This window comes from Pseudorca crassidens, chromosome 2 (assembly GCF_039906515.1).
Source record: "Pseudorca crassidens isolate mPseCra1 chromosome 2, mPseCra1.hap1, whole genome shotgun sequence".
Classification (NCBI taxonomy): domain Eukaryota; kingdom Metazoa; phylum Chordata; class Mammalia; order Artiodactyla; family Delphinidae; genus Pseudorca; species Pseudorca crassidens.
The window spans coordinates 14,749,724-14,764,635 of NC_090297.1; the positions used below are offsets into that span (position 1 = coordinate 14,749,724).

The 14,912-nt window shown below is 46.8% G+C and overlaps 1 protein-coding gene across 3 annotated transcripts in view; it reads right to left on the reverse strand.

The window, feature by feature from the left end:
- CAPZB (capping actin protein of muscle Z-line subunit beta) overlaps window positions 1-14,912 on the reverse strand; it is a 136,430-nt gene that overhangs the window by 67,935 nt on the left and 53,583 nt on the right. For all 3 annotated transcript variants that reach the window (XM_067722336.1, XM_067722330.1, XM_067722320.1), the window contains exon 2: window positions 6,693-6,782. In XM_067722336.1, coding sequence (XP_067578437.1) covers window positions 6,693-6,749 — 57 coding nt within the window. In that variant the 5' untranslated portion in view covers window positions 6,750-6,782. The remainder of the gene's footprint in view (window positions 1-6,692; window positions 6,783-14,912) is intronic.

The window sequence follows — 14,912 nt, forward strand, 5'->3', positions numbered from 1 at the left end:
CACAGTTGCCTGTAGGAAAGCTCAGAACGAGCTCAGAAACATCAGTGCGACAGACTGTTTTCAGGGGTCCCTGCATAATTACCGACTATTCCATCCATTCCCCTGCGCCTGCTCCAGAGACAACATCTGGCCTGGGGGAGAACAGTTCCCTGTAGACCCCACCACAGATGCAAGAGTGGAAGCCAAGTGCTCCCACCTCCAACAGAAACCCACAGGCAACTTGCCCAGGTACTCGCCTGGGCCTGGCGGGCCTACTGAGCCCTGGCACCAGGGTCGGGAGCCCCTCTCCCCTCGGCTCCCAGGGGCCGACAGCAGGGAAACGAAACACTGTGGGCAGGCCCGGTCACAAAGCCCGGCTGAGCATCTCCAACAAGGCCCCAGAGCACCAGGGCATTGGGATGGAGTGCCCTACTTCCTGGAGCGCCAACTGAACTCGAGGCTTCGGTGAAGAAAGTGTTCTTTTTATGTTAAAATGTCTTGCATGTGGGCATGTTATGAACTGGGGTGCAATTCTTTTTTAAAAAGACAAAACATAAAATTCTCTGCTGGAGGCAGCCACTTTTGGCTTTGCCCTCAAAACTCCAAAGGTAAGTGTTTGCTCTTGTCAGGAACACTTTGTCAGGAATGCTTTGGGAAAAGAATCTGAGAAACAGTAAGAGGCCAGGCGGAAGGTGGCCAGCAAGGAGGCAGAAGGGAGGGCGAAACTCACCGGAGAGCCGAGACTACTTCTATGCAGAAGTGAAGACAAATAATCATGCCTGCTGTGATCTGTGAGGGAGATACAGCGTGCAAAGCTGGCGTGGCCAAGCCTCCCGCCTTCCAGAAAATCTTGCCTGAACTCCGCATTAAACATCAGCTCTGCGGAGCGAGGCCTTTCATCTCGTACCCCCGGCACCCAGAATGGTGTCTGGCACAGGGAGATGTTAAATGCTTGTAGGAAGAATAACTCAGTTCTGCAACTCCTGACAGTTGTCCTCAGAGCTGATTAGCTGGTCCAGACCCAAGGGCTGAGAGGATCCGGCCAAGGTCATTTTTATCACGGATCAAGCTCTAGGATCCCAGCATTTTTTTTCCCCGTGGAAGAGAAGACGAGGAAGAAAGGCTGCACTTCTTCCCGGGTCGAGCACCGTGTCGGATTCATAGGAGGTGCTCAGTAAGTGTTGACTGAATCCACTCACTTTTCGCCTATTTAGTCTAAGATCTCTTCAGAAAGAAGACATTTTAAATGCTGTCTTTGAAACAAAGGAGGAAAACATGCTGGTACGAGACTATTTTAAACAGTGACGGTAACTGGGAAGCCAGGCAAGAAGAAAATACGGGCCTGGTCCCTCTTGACCACAGATGAACCAGATCACATCTGGCCTTAAGGTCCCCGGGCCCGGCACATCTTCAACCTCTGGGGACAGAGCTGAGTTTGAGTTGTGAGTTTTACCCCACACAGCTATCACTGGGAAAATCAGTTCCAGATTTCCTAGGTTCAGCTATTAGGGACTGGAAACTAACAATGCTTAGCAGAGATGAGACAGATAATCAATGATATTAATGACTGTTAAATAATAACATCAGCCTCAATTTCAGTCACAAAGGAGTGTGAGCCTGGCTCCACGGGCTAATTCCCGCACGGAGAGCAGGTCTTGGCAGCACCAGCTGGAGGTCTCCACTCACTGGTTCAGGATCCCCCACGTCTAGGTGCGCCCCGTGCACGCCAGCCTTCTAGTCTGTCAAGTGGTAATCTCCCTGCGGACCTTGCAGTACCTACAGGCGGACAGCTTCTGTGAGCTGTTCAAAGCACAGGCACTGCTGAGGCTGCCCTTTCTATTTCTGGAGGGCAATTCTGCTTGCTAAAAAGAACTATGCTGAAATGAAAACCGATCAAGTTCTCAACTCCCTGGTCAGAGCATCAGAATGGCTCTTCCACCTCTAACCCACAGGCCTGGCGGGATGGCCTGGGTGCTTTCCCTCTCGTCGGGGGACACCCAAGAGCTGGATCTTCGGGTGGCTATAAGCAAAGTAGCGAGAAGGAATTAAAAAATGAAGTGACCGAGGGCTTCCCTGGTGGCGCAGTGGTTGAGAATCTGCCTGCCAATGCAGGGGACACGGGTTCGAGCCCTGGTCTGGGAGGATCCCACATGCCGCGGAGCAACTAGGCCCGTGAGCCACAACTACTGAGCCTGCGCTCTGGAGCCTGTGCTCCGCAACAATAGAGGCCATGACAGTGAGAGGCCCGCGCACCGCGATGAAGAGTGGCCCCTGCTTGCCGCAACTGGAGAAAGCCTTCGCACAGAAACGAAGACCCAACACAGCCAAAATTAAACAAACAAACAAACAAACAAAAAAACTTAACCTGAGTTGCCAAAACTCAGGTTAAGATAGTAAAAAAAAAAAAAAAGAAGTGACCAACATTTGCAAGCAAAGACTCTTCCACTTGGTTAAACAGATTTAGGTCTATTTTTGGTTTGCTCTTAAAAAGGCAAAGGACGGCGGCCTGCTGGGTGCCAATTTGCAGAAACAAACTCCTTCCTCAGCTCAGGGCTCAAAATACACCCCAGCGGAGAAGTTCTGGCTCTTGCTGCCAGTGTGCAGAGTAAAGCCATAGAAGGTCAAAGTTTAGGAAGCCGAGGGAGCATCTTAACGTCATATGATTCTTGGCCCACATGGACCTGTGGGTATTTCTGAAACAGCTTAACAACGGATTTCGGCTGGCTTCACTCTAGCACAATGGGATTAATATGTAATAAAATGATGTTTTGGCCATCTTGCAAAGGAAGGTCATTCCCACCAATCAGAGCAGGCATCATAATTCCAAGCAGCAAAAGCTCTGACAGTGGAAAGAAGAGAAAAGAAAACCGATCTGGCCTGATAAATCGGGCTGCCTCGGCCTAGCTGCCAAGCATACGCCACATTTCTCTTGTAATTGGACCACTGGTGGACCGGATAAGTTCCCCACATTTTCTCTGGCGCCGACATCCAAGCGAGGCCGTTCCCTTCATGGGGTTTGCTGGCAAATCCGGACATTCTCGTCAGTCTTAGAATACAACCTCCACCTCCCCGTCATTACTTGCGGCAGGTGAGCACGGGAGGAGTGACTGCAGTGCTGTGCACCGGGGCCAGGGCGTTAGCCGCTCTGAAAACGTCTGACTGATCCCAGATTACACGGAACAAAGGCCCGGATGCACTGCTTCTAGGAGACCCGTGACAGGGCGAGTTTTCTAAAATTACAGCTTTGGGAAGGAACTAAAACTACAAGTGAACTTCAGAGCCACAGCAGTACACTCAGCACGAATGGACTCTTACAGGAAAGAAAGAATTTTGCAAATCCAGTTGAAAAGAAACAACAGCAAAAAAACAGAACAAAACGAAAACCAGTCATTCCCAGGGAAAATGGAAGAAAAATAGCAGTGATGAAAGAAAAACATTCAAAGGAGTAATTTCCAGGACTACAAAACCAACCCAAATGCTCCTTATGCATTACAGTGCATAGCAGGGGCCTCAAACGGCTTTTGAAGCATGTCAATATAGCTTTAACGAGGCCATGCCTTACCAGACCCTAATTCAGTGAAAAGTCAGGCTCCACTTCCATTTCGAAACTCATCATACTTCAAATTAAAAAATTAATGAGAATACCAACTCCCCGGCCCATCCTGGATGATGGGAATCCATCATGGCCTCTTGCTCAGCCTTTGGAGGTAGATGGGGCTCAAGGCGGGTCCTGCACAACCTGGCGAGGGCAAGTCGGTGCCTTCCAGGCTCTCCAGGAAGCAGCAGACCAGAGCGAACTGCGCAGTCTGAGTGGCCCGGCTCAAAGTAGGGAACGTCTTTCAAGTCTCTGGTTTTCTTTTAATTATGTGAACTTTAAATTATTTTCCATAATACATCTATGTTTAAAATATTTCAGATTAGAAATGAATTAAATTATTTAACATTTTCCCCCCAAACAGGAAAGACAGACAGATGAGGGAGACACACCATATTTAATCTGCTGCTCTGAGTGTAAATGATTCGACCTAAAGGTACCCAGCAGTTATCCCGGCAGGAGGATTCCCGGTGCTGCTTGGTTGGCCAGAGTACCACCCTGCTTCTTCCTCAGAGTCTACATCATCCAATAAAGGTGCAGCGGTCTTATGTGCCTTAGAGGGGTGCTGTGAAAACTAGATGAAATGAGAAATAACACAACAGCAGCGTCCAGCTCAGTCCAGAGAACACAGCAGGTGTTCAACAAACGGCAGCTGCCGACCCCACAACCTACATCTGCCTCCACCCCCTCTCCAGCCACATTCTACGGATGACAATGTTACACGTGGGAAAACAGTGCACTCTGACAGTCATCTCTGGGATGTCACATACTACACATCGCACATCAGGAACAGATACAGTGTGGGATGTCAACCTGGGTCCAAGTGTCCTCCTGCAAACTAAACCCTCAGGACGATTCTCTCACCCAGTATTATCTGGCCAAGGTGAAGGACGGCTCTTGACACGGCTCTTTCATTCACCATCAATGCTGTAATTTCCCTGCTGAGCCCAAGTAAAATTGGTATAGACAGCAATTGGTATACCAGCTGACCAGGTTTCCACAGAAGTAGCTACACACACATCTCTGCAACAGTGACGAGCGAGTCACAGAGAAGCGGCACGGCTATAGGAAAACACTTCAGTTGCCATAAGAACAAAATAGCCTGTGAAACACCAAGAAGACTCTACTGAGAAGAATTTGCTCATCTCTTACTTCTATTCTTGGTCTATTTCTAAAATACAGTAATAACTGAATTGGCAAACTAAATTTAAACGCAGCCGGGCACACTGTCATGCTCAGTGGAAACGCAGCATCAGCCTCTGCAGCTGACCAGGTTAGGGACCTGATCCTACCCACGGCTTCTGCCCACCCACTTCCGCATTTGCTCAACCAAAACTCTCCAACCAAGAAAAACAAGCCACACCGCACTTCCCAGGCTGCGTCTTGCGGTGCTACCTGACAGGATTGCTGAGAGTTAAATGAGGCCACGCGAGGAAAACGCTTAGCACAACACACCGTGTCCAGAGTGCAGGATGTGGGCTGACGGCAGCAATTCCACATCAAATCCAAGCCCTCCTGCCGACTTCCAAGGATACCTCCTACCCATCCAACTTTATACTCCATCATTTCCCAACAGAGACCGTTTCTCTGACTCACATTTCACACGACCATCCAATGTTTGAGCCAATGTTTAAAAATTAGGATCTTTCACATAAAGCTCCAAATGTACGTACGGCACCCCAGAAAAATCTGAGAACAAGCCACAGAGCATCAGACCCCACAGGGCAAGAAGCGACAGGAGCAAAGCGCCTGCCAGCCAGACCTCTTCTTTACATCAAGGCCACTTCAGCCATCTACATCGCCCCCCCCCATTGCCCCGGGGCTCTGGGTGTGGCATTTCCCCCCAACACACACACCATTCGGAGCATATGGTGGGTTCGCTCGCATCACAATTCAGCATTCTGTTCTTTAACAGTCATCTAAAACGGCTGGGCAGGTAGCTTTGGTGCTTCCATCACAAGCACCTGTAGCTGGCTTTCTCATCAGGGCTATGTACCTTGAGAAACCTCCTCCACCTCATTGCCTGAATTATTACATGGAAAAGCAAGCAAGCTGACAACTCCATCCACAGGCTCGACTCTGTTCAAAGAGCTGCCTCTCATTGGGAGTCTGTGTCTCTATAAACACACAAATAGTTGCACAACGAACCTTGCAGACTGCTGCGGAGAATCTTATCTGTGAATGACATGAGTCTCCTGCAGTAACGTTTTCCCCTAGTAAAACTGTTCTGAATGCATACAATGGAACTAAATATATCACTACAGCATATGAACAAGTTTTCAAGCTACTATTTTAAAAGACATCTAGTTGATGAGCAATGGTTGGCAATTGATAATGACATCCAAGAAGATGGGGAACACAGTGAAAAGAACAGAGGACGACCTGGGAGGGCTCAGGTTCTGACCCGGAGCCAGAACTCACCGGCCAAATGATCTACTAACTCGGCTGGCTCTTGGGGCCTGATTTTATTTTACTTCTTTTCATTATTTACCATAGCTTTATAGGTGTTTTTGAATACTCTGAACATTTTCAAGTAATATTATGGTGCCAGTTAATCTCTGGCATCATTTTGAGACCAATCATTCCATACATATGCATGAATAAACAAATAAATATTTTAAAAAGTAGATGTGATGAGCTCTTTAAAAGCCCATTTTTGTGTTTTATGCCATTTCAAAATAGAAGTGAAGCCACCAAAGCATTTGAGAGGCTAGATTTTTGTACTGCTTTGGCTGGAGAAACTTCCACAATGGCAGAGAGACTAGTAAAGCCTGGAACCAGGCACTGCTGAACACCTGCTGGATTTGTGGGGCCTCTTCTTCCCTAGGCCTAAAGGTAAGCTTCTAAGAGTGAAAAGAAGGCAGCTGGGGGAAAGGGACAGGCAGTATCCACTTTAGAGCTCCTGTCTTGGGCTCGATTTACATAGGTGGCACTGAAAGAATGACAATCATAGGAAAGCCATCTCCTCTCTGGAGGAATCTCATAACCCAGTGGTGGTGTCTAGTTGGAGACAGAGGAGGTTTCTTGTGTGATCTGAATTGTGTGTGGAAAAGGGTACACAAAAGCAATCTAGTACGAGCCCCAGCCCCAAAGAAAACCATACGAACAAGGCACATACCAGGTCTATCAGGTCGCTGAGGTTTTTCTCGATCTGCTGTGGAGGCAGGCGCCTCATCAAGTCCAAGGCACAGTCCAGCTGCTGATCACTCTGTCAAAGGAGAAACAGGAGTGTCTGGGTCACTTTGCCAGTAGAAACACCAAAACCCCCCTTTCAAAAGCATTCTGGCAGCTGCAGCTTGCCCAGGTACCCTGAGACCGAAGAGGTCTGCAGTGGGCCCTCTGGCACAGCTCCTGGCGGGAGACTAGCCAGTCCCTCCCGGATGGCAGTGTCTGTCTCAAGTGGAGGCATCCAAAAAACAGTTCAGCATGTGGAAGTGGGCTGGAGAGTCTGGAAAGCTGCCTTGCTCAGTCCACGTCTCAAAGCCTCATCAACTTCCTTCAGCAGCTCTCCAGACCGGCAAACGTATTAACTCCCAACTGGTCCTGCAGTGATCAGGCTCGAGCAGCAGGTTAGGCACTGTTCTTTGCTGTAACCGGGACATGAATGTCAGGAAATGTCACCTGACCAGGTTCCCTGATGAGCTCCAAGCCAGGGACAAAGCCAGGCAAAGAACAAGCGGCAAGATGCGCACAAACGTTTAAGTGCTTCAGTCATTCTACTGAGGCTGGGCCCATCTTCCCAGGTGCCAGGCCCCGGCAAAACAGACCAAGACCTGAAACATCTACAGTTGAGAGCTCGCGCTCGCTGGCAAAGTGAACAACAAGTGTGTAAATCGGGGTCGGTGCTGCCGCAGGGGCGCGGGAGGATAAAGACTGCCCTCGTTCTCAGGATAATCTCTTCATTTGATATTCATGCTGCAGATATTTACTGAGAGCCACCACGTGCCAGTCACCGTAAACATGCAATAAGTAATGGAGAGAGGAAGGAAGGAACTGAGCGGGGGTGAGACCGGTAGAGCGTCTGGTAGGGTGCAGAGTATTGATTCAGTGCACAGTGGGCTGTAACATAGAAGGAAGGCCAGAGGCTCGAGAGGAGCAACCAGAAATAAGGTGGGAAAGGTGGGCCCAGGAAAATGATGAAGACCACTGCACGCAACGCTAAGAAGTGCAAGTAAGGCGCATGGAGCCCCCAACACAACTAACCAGAGGCACTACCTGATTTTGTATCCTGAATCTGCTCTGCTCAGACCAATCTCAGGATTTCTGAAAGCCCTACATCAACACGCTTAAGAATCTTTATAAAGTATACAAGGTAATCCTGGAAATGCCACATTTGGCGGTAATGAAATATAACCTCTGAATCCAACCATCTGCACTTCAAGGTACATCAACCACAAACAGGCTGTGGGACGCAAGGACCCACTTTGTATACACCAGAGACGTTGACACATAACACATAAGTTAACTGGAAGCAGTTTCACTCCCAGGTAATCGATGTGGTATATACAGCAGGCTGTTTTTGGAAAAGAAAACAAAAACAAAAAACCTGTCCCCTGCTCAAGATGGTTATCAGTGACAGTTTATTCTGGGACACACAACAAACTGGCTATACCCTGCAAAGAAACACACACACACTCCAGAAACCTTAGAGCACTTGTTTTCCTTAGTGAAACATTCCAGCAACTAGGTATTCCCTACTTGTGCCGTGCCTTCTATGCCAGCCAAGGCCACGGAGACATGGGTGTGGCCAGCTGACATGGGAAGACATTTTAACATCACTTCTAGGGTCAAGAACACAGATAAACTGATTTGACACTAGAGAGACTTATATTCAGTGCTCTGTTCTGCCATTCATTAACTTAGGACCTTGGGCAAATTTCTTAACCTCCAGGAACCTCTATTTATCCTGTGAAACCGAATAAAGGAAACCACATTTAAAATGGAGTCAGGAGGCCAGAAGGGGGAGCTCTCGAGCACCAGCACTAGGCATCAATTACACACCCCAACAGGAAGAGAGGGACCTTGTATTGCCAGCCGGAGGAAAGAAGATCTCTCCTTATCCAGCAGCGAGCCCAGGCAATGGGAAGCCACCACCACCCTGAACGCTCGCCTTCCTCTGATGGACATTCCTTCTAAGCAACCCCCCCACCCCAACTTCATTTTTCTCTATAATGTTCCTCTCCTTTGTTTTCTGAACTTGCCTATAGTCTTTGCTATTCCATCCCTGAATTGCAATTCTCTGCAATTCCTGAATAAATCCATTTTACTGGTAAAATAACTGGCTGTTTTATTTTTAAGGTCAATAATCCATAAAATGGGAATAGTATCTACTTCACAGGGTTGTTGGAATGATCTGACTAGTAACTGTGAATTGTTTAACACGCAGTAGTACACATTGGACTGGGAGTGTTTTCTGTGTATGTGTGCAAACACGTGTTTTAATTTTTAAAATGTAAGTATTTTATAACATTTGCCCCACTCAACCCAACCCAGAAATCTTTCCTGTTGCTCTCATCCGGAGCTAGGTATTCAAACTCCATAAACAGCTATGTGCTCCCTTAGCAGTGCAAGAAGAGAAAACCCTAAATGATTCAAGTCAAACTACTTAAAAGGTGTAAACTAATGGGCCAAAGACCTTAACAGACACCTCACCAAAGAAGATATACAGATGGCAAATAAACACATGAAAAGACACTCAACATCACACCACGAGAGAAATACAAATTAAAATGAGGTGCCGTTACACATCTATTAGAATGAATGAAATCCAGAATTGTTATCGCCAAAAGCTGAAAGGCAGGTGGTGCAACAGTAACTCTGGTGAGACGCAAAACGGCACGGCCGCTTCCAAAGACGGGTAGGCAGTTTCTTACAAAACGAAGCATACTCCTACCACACAATCCAGCAATCACGCTCCTTGGTGTTTACCCAGAGTAGTTGAAAACTAACGTCCAGGAACTTCCCTGGTGGCCAGTGGCTAAGATTCCACGCTCCCAATGCAGGGCGTCTGGGTTCGATCCCTGGTCAGGGAACTAGATCCCACATGCCTAGATCCCACATGCCGTAACTAAGAGTTCGCATGCCGCAATTAAGACCTGGTGCAGAGGAATGAAGGATGGGAGGGAGGGAGGGAGGGAGGGAGGGAGGAGGAAAACTAATGTCCACACAAAAACCTGCCCACAACAGCTTATGGCAGCTTTATTCATAACTGCCAAAACTTGGAAACAGTCAAGATGCCTTCAGTAGGTGAATGGATAAAGAAACAGTGGTGCATCCAGACAAGGGAATGTTATCAAACCATGAAAAGATGTGGAGGAAACTTAAATGTCTACCACTAAGTGAGAGAAGCCAATCTGAAAAGGCTACATACTCTATATGAATCCAGCTATATGACATTCTGGAAAAGACAAAACTATAGAGACAGCAACAAAATCAGTGGTTGCCAGGGGATGGAAGGGAGAGAGGGATGAGAGTAGGCACAGCACAGAGGATTTTCAGGGCAGTGAAACTACACTATGTAATACTATATATAATGGTGGGTATGTGTCATTTTAAATTTGTCCAAACCCACAGAATGTACAACACCAAGAGTGAACCCTAATGAAAACTATGGATTTTGAGTGATTATGACATGTCAATGTAGGTTCATCAATTGTAACTCTCGTAGGGGATGCTGATAGTGGGAGAGACTATGCATGTGTGGGGGGCACAGAGTATATGGGAAATCTCTGTACCTTCTGCTCAATTTTGCTTTGAACCTAAAACTGCTTTAAAAAAAATCAAGTCATTTTTCTTTTTTTCAAAGGTGTGAATTAGTGTTTCTCAACTGGGATTGATTTCGCCCTCCCCACCAACCCGCAGGAACATGTGGAATGTATGAGGACGTTTTTGGTTGTCATCACTGTCTGGAAAGGCAGCTACTGGCATCTAATGGGTAGGTGTCAGGGATGCTTCAAAACATCTGCGATGTATAGGACAGACCCCAACAACCTGGCCCCAAATGTCAGTAGAGCCAAGTTGAAGAAACCTTGGTTTAAAAGGATTGTTTTGGGGACTACAGACTCCCAAACTCTGGTCAAAGCTAAGGCCCCAGAAAACGGCACAGAACATTTTACATACAATTCTAACTCACAGACTACCTGTAACCCTAAAAACGGCTGGTCTTTGGAAATTGTCTCAACTGGATATTAACAATACTCCTGAGAACTAGAAAAAAATTTTAGATATAAGCCTAGCTACACTGAATCATTTTTTAATATTCAAAATATATAATTAGCTTTACAACTCAATATCAAAAAAAAAAAAAAAAAAGAGACAGTCCCCCAAGAAGATACACAGATAGCCAACAGGCACATGAAAAGATGCTCAACACCGCCAACCATCAGAGAAACGAAAATCAAAACCACAATGATACAACACCCCACACATGTCAGAATGGCCATCACCAAAGAGATCAGAAACAAGAAATGCTGGTGAAGATGTAGAGAAAAAGGGACTCGCCTACACTTTTGGTGGGAAGGTAAATTGGTGTCGCCACCATGGAAAAAGATATGGAGGCATACATGATGGCAGTCCCATCTTCCATTCCCACCAGCAGTAAAGTAATTCTACACTGAATCTTTAATCCAGAACACAGTGGGATGTTCAGAAGGGATCAACCAGAAACTGAGTAGTGTATTATCTAGGAAAAGAAAAGTCGTAACTTGACCAGAGAAGATCAACATGAAAAGACACTATTTTAACCCTTCCAAGGAGCCTGTTCACATGCCCCCAACCCCAATACGCTGACCACGGCCGCACCCTCCAAGGGTGCCGGTAGCATGAAGGCTTCCTTCTGGACAGTCCTCTGACTGGATTGAGTTGAAAGCACTAAAATACTACTGCAAAATGGTCTAACTTATATTTTGCATTAATCCCAACAATCTTAATAGGAAATACTCACTACAAATTTCTAAGGCTAAGGATGTCTAACTAGCATTAAATTAGAAAATGACTAAAAGCTTCCCATAAGCCACGCAACATGGGAAAGCTTAATGACAGCTTGTAAAAAGTTAAAATTAGAGTTAACTGGAGCCCTTGGCTTGGGGGGTGGGGGTGGGGTCATCCCAAATCCTGAGGGTCCCAAACGGGAAATAGCACAAGAGAATGAAGAAAACATGGTTGGTCCACAGCTACGTACAACATGAGTGGTCCCAGAAATAGAATGATGGTGGGGGAGGGGAAGCAAGTCCAAGGGGACTACCTAGGATGCTCAAAACCCAGCAATCCTGAACTGTTATTTAGATATACACACACACACACACACACACACACACACACACAGTGTGCATGTATGTCTGTATTTTAAACCAATATAGCAAGGCTTTCTTTCTTATTAGCTAAGACAAGAGAATGTTAAATACAAAATTCAGAAGAGTGAGAAGAATAGTTATAAGGCAAGAAGCCACTAGGGGAAGACGAAAGTTGCTATTCATCTAAGTCTTGCACAGAATAATGGATTCAAGGATGTTCATAATATCATGTTGCTTAAACTTACATATATGTTAATATGTTCCTTTATAGTTATCAAGGATCTAAATATTTTTGAGTTGATATTTGTGTATTGTGTAAGACTGGGGTCCAGTTTCATTCTTTTGCATGTAGCTGTCCAATTTTCCCAACACCACTTATTGAGGAGACTGTCCTTTCCCCATTGTATATTCTTGCCTCCTCTGTCGTAAATTAATTGATCATATATGCATGGGTTTATTTCTGAGCTATCTGTTTCACTGTGACAGTTTCACTTCACTTAATATTTTTTAAAGGTAATAGAAAAAAATACAAACAAGAGCAAACAAGGACAGAAACTGGGAATTAGGAGCTCAGAGTCCAAAGTCTGCCCTGCCACTGGATGTCTGTGCAAGCTAGTCTGCTCACTTAACCTCATGGTCTGGGATTTGGGGAGAGGGCCTCTAAGAGTCCTTCTAGTGGGCTGTGCACTGTATCCCAGTCTAAGCGCAGACGCACCCACCACACCCACCATGCCCTTCAACAGCCCCCTGCAGGCCAACAACTAGGTTTCAATTCAACAACCAAGCCTTGAGTGCCGGCCACTGGCCAGGCCCTGAATCAGGCCCAGTGAATGAAACCTAGTCCTGACCCTCAAGGAACCATCCACAAAAGAGCCTATCATGTGAGGCATATGATCATATGAGGCAAGTGTGATGTCTAGAGCAATGGGACATAGAAGCTGCAGAGACGAGGCATAGCTCACCATACACTGATGTGCACTTCTTCATGTATCAATTATATTCCTAGGATTTCCCGGCTTTCCATTATTTTGTATACTGCCACCCCATGACCAAGGGCTCTCCACGTGATGGCTCCTTTGAAACCCTAACTGATCCTAGACACTTCCCTCATAAAACGAGCTTTCCCAGTTCCACCTTCCATGGGTGGCGTTTTCCAGGTTGAAAGGTAAATAGTAAAAGAATGATGTACTTCCCTGGTGGTCCAGTGGTTAAGAATCCACCTCCCAATGTAGGGGACGAGGGTTCAATCCCTGGTCAGGGAACTAAGATCCCACATGCCGCGGGGCAACTAAGCCGTCGCGCCACAACTACTGAGCTCACGTGCCTCAACTAGAAAGCTCGCTTGCTGCAACTACTGAACCCATGCGCTCTGGAGCTCGCACGCCACAATCAGAGAGAAGCCCGCACACTGCAACGAAGAGTCCAGGTACTGCAACGAAAGATCCCACCTGCCACAACTAAGATTCGATGAAGCCAAATAAATAAATAAAATTTAGGGGAAGAAAAGAATGACCATTTCACTTCACTCTCCATAATTCTTTGCCCATTCAATTAGTCATTCAATAATTATTTGAGGGTTTCCTAGGTAACAAGCACTGTTTTTGACGCTGAATGGTTAACATAACGAAGTCCCTGTCTCCAGGAACTTATGGTGTAGTCAAAATCTATACAGAAAAAGACAGAAGATGAGTCCTTGTTAGGATGTCAGAATACGGAGGGGACAGCTCCCCTGCTTTAAGCTGGCGAGGCTTCAAGGTGTCGGTTTAGATTTTTGGTTGTGTTTTTTCAGAATATAAACTGAGCTGGGGAATGTTTCACTTTCTGCTCCTTTTACACATGACTGGAAGAAACACACAAACTGCTTAAAAATCACAACAAGTAAAACAACTGTTAATACAGACTAGAACAATTTTTCAGAATAAGAAATCAAATAAAACACTACAGCTTAAAAAATCTACTAAGGAATTTTCAGACACTGGGTAGTGTTGCCAGCAATTTGCAGAACTGTGAAACTTGGCCTACTCAATGAACTAAAAAGGCAGAGACTAATTTGGAAATCATCACCTAACAACAGCTATTCAGTCCCCAGGTGGGGATGCAGAGAACAGGACATGTCCCAACCTGCAATAAACTCAAAAAAGCTTAATACAATAAACACACCAATCCACAAAAATGAAAAACGTTTCACAAAGGTCCATATGAGTGGTACAGGGAACTGCAAAAGATGCCTCAGAAGAGGGGGTACACGCACCGGTTATCACGGGCTAAGCAGGGGTGCCCCGGGCAGACACGGAGGCAGCAGGCGCAGTGAGACGAGCAGAGGCCAGGAGAGCCGAGGCACGCTTGGAGGAAGGCAACGCAGTGGGGTGTGGCCCTGGTCCAGGGCCCACAGCAGGGCTAGGTTACAGCCAAACCCTCCCTCTGAGGGCAGTGGTGTCCTCAGCAGGCTCCGGGCTCCGCGGAGCTCCAAGGCCTGGGGACAAAACCTCGGTGCTCCCAGCCGTCTTGCGTTTGTCGACTTTATAGGTACAGCTTGTGTGGCCTTTGAAACTTTAAAATGTGCTTCTCCAGAAGGGATTAGGAGCCCCGGAAGATTTTCCCACAGAGGACTGCGAGGAATACTGTCATGTCGTCGAAGGTGAAGCGGATTACAGTTCCCAAAAACGGCCTTAGCAAGCTCTCACCCCCTCGCCCCGTTATAATGTGACTGTCATTCCTCCACTGAGAGATGGAGTCCGCGTCCCCTCCCCTTGGAATGGGGAGAGTTTTGTGACTGCTTTTATCAAAACAGAATAGCAGGATTCACCTCTGTCACTTCTGAGCCAGAAAAGAGCATCATCTTCCACCTTGCTTGGTGAACACCCACGCCTGAAGCCCCAAGCGGCGATGTAAACAGCACAACAACTGCCCTGAGGCGGCCTTGCTGTAAGGAAGAGCTACGGAGCCCAGGTAGAAAAGCCACGTGAAGAGACCCTGTGACTCTCAAGTGAGCCGCCCGGCCAGCCCCGTGCTCCAGCCTCAGCTGTCTGACTGCAACAGCACGGGAC